The following is a 7,124-nucleotide window of genomic DNA, read 5'->3' on the forward strand; positions in this document are numbered from 1 at the left end:
ATAATGTATATTCTTTTTCTTAAAGGTCATGGTTCAAAATCAGACAGAGTTTCAAACACCAGAAAGTCTGGATCCCCTGTACACACAAGCTATCTGTCCTTAAGGATCTCATAGACTGGAGAGGAAGAAGGTATGCAGATAATGACAGAATATGATTCATTCTCTAACACTGTCCATGTATCCTGGGAACAAGGAATGAAATTAATCCTGTCTTGGAGGATTGGTCTCGGATGAGTAAGAGTGTGACAGGCCGAGAATAGGGGCAGAGAGGAGGGAAGGAAGAGGACATTCTAGGGAGTGAGAACAGCCTATGCCAGTGGCTTCTCTACATTTGACAAAGTCTAGAGGCATATCCTGGTTGTTATAAACGAGAGGAAAAAGGTGCTACTGGCACTTGGTGGGTAGAGGCCAGGGAAGCTGCTCAAATACCCACAAAGCACAGGACAGCCTCCACAACAAAGCATTATCCAACCCAAAATAAGAGGAGCACTGAAGTTGACTCTCAACTCTAAGCAAAGTAATAACTGATATGTCAGATTAAAAATAAGAAGTGTGCTAGGCATGTAGCTCAGTGGTGCAGCATCTGTGTACTCTGAAAGGGGTTCTGGATTCAATACTCAGCATCACAAAATAAAGTGAGTTAAAAAAAAAAAAAAAGCTGGGCATAGTGCCACATGCCTGTAACCCCAGCACTCAGGAGGCTGAGGCAGGATTACTGTGAGTTCAAGACCAGCCTGGGTTACATAGTGTTCAAAACCAGCCTAGACTACCCAGTGAGACCTTATCTCAAAAAAAGTAAACAAACAAAAAAAGAAATCACACATAGCTTTGACAAACAGTGTTTCAAACACAACCGCTTGGGGCCGAGGAGATGGCTCAGTGGAATAAGCGCTTCCCTGGCAGCGCAAGGGCCTGAGTTCAATCCCCGGTTCTACCAAAAACAACAACAACAACAAAAAACTATTGTGTAAGAGAAAACAAGTAAGAGAGGATGAGCAATTACATGTCCAAGAAGTCAGAATATAAGGCCTTATTCTTAAAGCAGGAAGCAATAACAATAAAGTTAGGACGGGGTCTCTGAAAACCTAACAAATGCTTCATAGCCTTATGAAATGAAAAACATCACTGAAGGACTTAGCTCAAGTCCACTCTTAGGCAGCAGCACGTGTTCTTCTTTCCATGCAGATGGTTACATGAGGACTAGGTAGGTATTTCATGTGGCTTGCCCGGCAGGGCTCTCAATCAGAGAGATGCAAAGCTATAGTAATGCTGGAAGATCTCAAGAACAAGGAAAGTCCAAGCAAAGGAAAAAGGAATTAGGGCTCAGATCTACAATGGAAGTGGCTTTAAAGAAAGCAGAGCATGGTTCAATGCTGTAGCCAGAGATTCAAGTAGTCATCTGAGTGGAAGGCAGGAATCACAAAGGCAGGAGGTATTTGAAGAATCTTACTCCTGGGCACAAATGCTTGAGAAATAGAATGGGGAATTCACTACTACCATTGCTACTACCTCAGAAAGACAGACAGACAGAAAGACAGACAGATAGATGACCGACGGATAGATAGACAGATGGTCAGACGGACGGAAGGGAAGGGGAAAGGAGCTAACTCACACTGACCTACACCACTCTTTCATGTTACTCCATCCAGACCCACAGACACACACCTACAGAGAAACTAGGTGTGCTATGCAGCTCACCTAGTAGGACTATTAAAACAGTATCTTGTTTTTAAAGATAATAATAGTAAGAGAAAATTACATAAAGTGTAACGGATGCTTTAAAATCGAGCTTTTTCTCCAAGGGGGGGGAGCCAGAAGAGTAGCAAAACAAGACAATTCTTCTGTTCTTGTTTATGTGGTACCAGGGATCAAACCCAGGGTCTTGTGTATCTAAGCAATTACTATACCCTCAGCCTTGAGAGACCATTCCAAACAAGCAATCCATAAAAAATTCAAAAAAATTCACTAAAACATTCCTTTTCTCCCTCCTTACAAAAATTATCACAAAGGAAAGTACCAGCACTGCATTAGTTACTACAGTTGATACAAAATTTCAATAACAGAGACCGCTGAGGCTGGGTATGATGGTACACACCTGTAATCCCAGCATTTGGGAGGCTGAGGCAGTAGGATCACTTTGAGTTCAAGGCCAGCCTCAGCCATATAGTGAGTTTAAGGCCTGTCTGAATTACATGGTGAACCTCGTATCTAAAAAAAGGGGCCAGGGAGATGGCTCAGTAGAATAAGTGCTTCCCTGGAAAGCACAAGGGCCTGAGTTCAAACCCCGGTTCTGCCAAAAAAAAAAAATAATAATAATAATAATAATAATAATAAAAAAATAAAAAGAAAAAATAAAAAAAAGAAAAGAAAAAGAAACAAAGAAAGAGGAGTGCAGCCCCTGAAGCAAATGCAGCCTTAAGTGCTTTGCTGTATTTTACAGGCTTTAAATGAAGGAACTGGGAAATGAACCAGGTAGAAAACAGGAGGCAGGACATTCCAGACTGGGGAGAGACAGCAGTAGCTGAAACACAGGAAGAGCAGGAGTAATCACAAGCAAGCATAGGAATTTCAATCACACATATACATCCGCCCATAGACAAAAATACAGTCCATTCTCCTATATTCTTTGTTTTAAAGATTTATTTATTTGGTACAGGGTCTTGCTATGCAGGTTGGACTTCATAGTGATCCTCCTGTCTCAGCTTTCCCAGTGCTGGGATTACAGGCATGTACCGCCACACCCGGTTTCAGTGGCCAGCACAGGGCAAGGCCAACAGGCATGTGGGGCCAGCAGGCATGCAGTATCAGGGATTGAACCCAGGTCCTTGCACTTGCCAGGCAGGCACTTAGACCGCTGAACTATCTCCATGTTCAACACTGCACAAACCATCAATATTCCAGGAGACAAAAATACTTAAACACTGCCTGAGAGCATGTGATCTGCAATAGTGGATTCTGGTCAGGTCTGACCACCAAAGTGAAATATGCAGGGGACACAGAAGTAGAAGCCCAGGAGTATACACAGGAAGACTAAGTAGCCAGGAGGATACCAAAGTGATACGGCATTCAAAGAGTCAGAGAGAGGACTATTTCATCTATGGATCACAATTTACAGCTGGAAAGCTGGCATGGTACTACCCTTTGCTGGGACTGGTATTTACACAACAGGGAATTAACTACTCTAACTTATACACTTAATTCTTAAGAGTTATGAAGCACACATATGGATGAGATACACTCCTGAAAATCCAGAATCTTGACTGACATGATGATGGGGTGTAAAGGCAGACCTAGAGACCTGGGTATTGGCCAAGAATCATGCTACTGAGAATTGGCGATTCCTCCTACAGATTCCCTAACACCACCTCCTTCCCTTCCAGACAACTTGGCTTATTCACTGTGACCCAAACAGAGTCAGCTTTCATGCCACCTGCCTTTGCTCATGCTACTTTACCAACCTGGAATGTTCTCCACCCACATGTCCACCTAGACAAGTGTGTACTACCCCATCCTCAGAGACTGCGCTCAGCTCCTCCGTATATGGTGTCTCTGACTCAGTCTATGGCACCTCGCCCTCTTCTGAACTTCAGAACACTGTGTATAAGCACTTGGCAAATAATCACCGTTCTTGAAACGAATAGAAATTTTATGTTCTCCCTGTTTCATTGACATGTCGCCTCTTTAAGAGGTAAGGAGCATATTTTATTCAGTTGTTTGGATCTACTTGCTGCATCCTCTAGAGCACCTTGAGTAACATAGAATAAAACTGTAATTTTCTCTCCTTTGTACAAAGGAATTAAGTTAGGTTTACCTGAGGAACACAAACATTCAAACATGACACATGACAGTTTGAGGCTCTGCAACCAACGAATGTGAAATCTTTTTTTTTTTTTTTAAAGAAGAAAAGGAAGAAAAAAATTGATTTCCTCCAATGTACTCAAAACAAAAGATGTTAAAAGCCTTGGGTTTGATTCCCTAGCACTAAAAAACAAACAAACAAAAAACCACTAACAGCAACTTTAAAAATCCAAAGAGATTTAATTCTGTTTCAGAGGAATAGCAACACAAACAAATATAACTCTAAGACATTAATTTCAAATTTGGAAAAGTTTTGTAAAGTTCTTGTTAATCTGAACAATTACTTTGAAGACAATAATACACAATATATTAACCACCGTTAATGTCCTATTATCTTGTTTTGGAATTCTTTTATCATTGTTTTGCTTTTTTCTCTTTAAAAGATTAAGTTCTGGCTAAAGTCAGGTATTTGCTAGAGGTCACCTATAAAGGCTGTAATGAATGGCTCCATGTTCAGCTATTACTGTAGTAGCTCCTGTGCAGGATGTATTTAATAAATGCACTTAATGTCTGATAAGCTGAAATGATTATAGGTCAAGAGTGACTAAATTATAAAGGGGTTTCTCAAAGTACACAGCTTCTTTCCTGGGGGAGAAGGGTGGAATTTCTTTTTTTTTTTTTTCTTTTTTGCGGAACCGGAGATTGAACTCAGGCCCTTGCGCTTGCCAGGGAAGCGCTTATTCCACTGAGCCATCTCCCTGGTCCCTGGAATTTCTTAAATAATTTTGTACAAATTTAATCTATCAAATTATTGCTTTATTTACCTCTTTTTCTGCTTTATGTGCACTTGGAAAAACTCTGGGCACCTGGGAACACTTTAAACACCACTGTTAATAAGTATTTACCAGACACTAATTTTTGGAGTTATAGCATTGTCAGAACAACTAAATTCTATATATAAAATCAAGGCACAGATTTGAGTAACTTGCCCAAAGACCGCAGCAAAAACATGGGACAACTAAAATTTGAATCTCAATCTTATTCTTAACCATGATAGAAGGTACTAGTTAGAGTTGGTGTGGAGGTATGTCATTTAGGCTGATTATTATGGTATTTCATGTTGTTTCTACGAGATGGGCCTTAACTTTGGTAAAAAATCTAACATGCTAGCATAATACCATGTATATAATCAAATGGACTACAGCTGGCCTTCTATATCTGCTGGTTTCTCTTCCTCAAATCAACTGAGGATCAAAAACAGTTGGCGGAGGTCTGGGACTACAGCTCAGCAGCATAGCACCTGCCTGACAAGCGCAAGATCCTGTTTGACTGAGGTACCCCCTCACCCCAAAAATGGGGGGGGAATGTGCTGATGCTGAAGATGTACAAACTTTTTTCATCATTACTACTCTCTAAGTAATAGAGTATAATTATCTACACAGGATTTATATTAGATATAAGTAACCTAGAGATGATTTAAAGTATATAGAAGGATATGCACAGGTTATGTGCAAATACAGCAGTCTTCCTTATCTGAAATTTCACTTCCTATAGTTTCAGTTATTCAAGATCAACAAGACAGGTGAGTAGCATACAATATTTTGAGAAAGACCACATTTATATAATTATGGAGTTATAGTATTGTCAGGACAATTATTTTATTATAGCATTATTTTATTATGCTATATTGTTATAACAATTCCACTTTATTGTTTTTAATTTCTTAAGCCCAACTTGTAAATTAAATTGGATCATTGGTATCTAGGATAGAAAAAAACATAGCATGTACAGAGTTTGGTATTATTTAAGGTTTTAGGTATCAGCAGGGGGTCTTAGAGCACATTCCTTGCAGAAATGGAGTACTATACCACATCATTTTATATAAGGGACTGCACAGTCCTCAGACTTTAAACTCCACAGGAAGTCCTAGAAGCAATCTCCTGAGGGACAATTAGGATACTACCACGCAACACTCTATTCAAAAAGATACTGTGCAGCTTTGAAGCTGCCTACCTTTCAAATCAGAGAATGAGTCCTGAAGGAAATCTTGGAGCCCTCATTCTTACACAAATGAGGAAATTGAAGTCCTCTAACCAGCTCATAGTCAATCTGTAGTAACCAGCTGTAGAACTCAGTCTGTAGTCTTAGAGTTGACACGAGTAACTAATACTGAGAAGTGGAGTTAGTGAAGCATCCAAACCTAGATTATGATTTTCACTTTATAAATTTAAGGAGTAATGTTAGGCTATAAATTTTACAAGAAATGAGGCAGAGCTTCCAGGAACCTCCCCACCCCATAGCTATTTTGAAACTTCATTCATTGTAATTTTTTAAAAGTCAAAGGGCTTTAAAGCTGTAAGTATTACTCTATCAAAACGAATAATCACAAGTAGATTATAGAACAAATTCTTCTTGGAAGCCCATTTCAGGGGTGTTGAGTTGTGACTACATTCTTAAGGATGTCAGTAACACAAGGACTCCATCCATAACTCCCTGAAAAAACTGAAACCATGAATGCCTTGTCAAATTCAGACAGTTTATCTTGGCACTGGCAAGCATAGCAGTCTCTTCCATGTCTGGAAACGTGTCTAATTAGGTTTCGCTAGTAGTAACTAAAAAAATAGCCGGTGTCCCGGAAAAGACAGGCAGCTCAGGGATCACCCTATAGCATCCTGAATGACATGATGGAGCAAAGTCAGGAAAAAAGAAGAAAGCAAGCAAGAAAAGAAGCAACTATGAAACACGGAGGAGATGCCAGGCCCTTTCCAAAACAGCTCCCCAGTCTTCCTCGCGGCGATCGGGACACCACGACTCTCTCTAAAGTTTTTCTTTTCCTTTACTTTTGTTTCCATGAAGTCACCGGCCCCGCCCACCTCTCTCACCTGGCGCGGAGCAGGCAGGAGCGCAGCCCCTAGAGCGCCTCTAGCTCAGCGAGCCCCTCAGGTCCCCAAGCCAGACAACACCGGGGACAAATCGCACCTTCAGGCAAAAGCACTCCTCAACCCCGGCGCGCCCCTTCACCCCAACGCTGCACCCCGGAAGGGCAACGCTTGAGCCCTGCAGCCCCCTGACTCCCCGACGCCGGCCGCACCCCGGGAGCGCCCCTCCCGGGAATGTCCAGCCCCGCGCCCCCGCCGGCCGCCGCTCCGCCCTCACCTGAGCTTGAGGTTGGCCATAAACTCGGGCATGGAGACGGTGTCCATCAACACGAAGTCCGCCTTGCCGAACTCCAGGCTCTCCTGCTCCGCCATGGCGCCGGCGCACGGGCAGCGGGCTCAGGTGGGCGCAGCGGGCTCAGGTGGGCGCGCTCCGGCCGCGGGGGCTGC

General features: G+C 42.2%; 1 protein-coding gene across 1 annotated transcript in view; it reads right to left on the minus strand.

Moving 5' to 3' along the window:
• The window catches only part of LOC111817840 (unconventional myosin-Id-like), a 91,963-nt gene extending 84,845 nt beyond the window's left edge, over positions 1–7,118 (minus strand). Inside the window, exon 1 of the mRNA XM_023719856.1 lies at positions 6,955–7,118. Coding sequence (XP_023575624.1) covers positions 6,955–7,049 — 95 coding nt within the window. The 5' untranslated portion in view covers positions 7,050–7,118. The remainder of the gene's footprint in view (positions 1–6,954) is intronic.
• Between the last annotated feature and the right edge of the window lie 6 nt (positions 7,119–7,124).

Source organism: Octodon degus, unplaced genomic scaffold (assembly GCF_000260255.1).
Source record: "Octodon degus isolate 3935 unplaced genomic scaffold, OctDeg1.0 scaffold00072, whole genome shotgun sequence".
In the NCBI taxonomy this organism is placed as follows: domain Eukaryota; kingdom Metazoa; phylum Chordata; class Mammalia; order Rodentia; family Octodontidae; genus Octodon; species Octodon degus.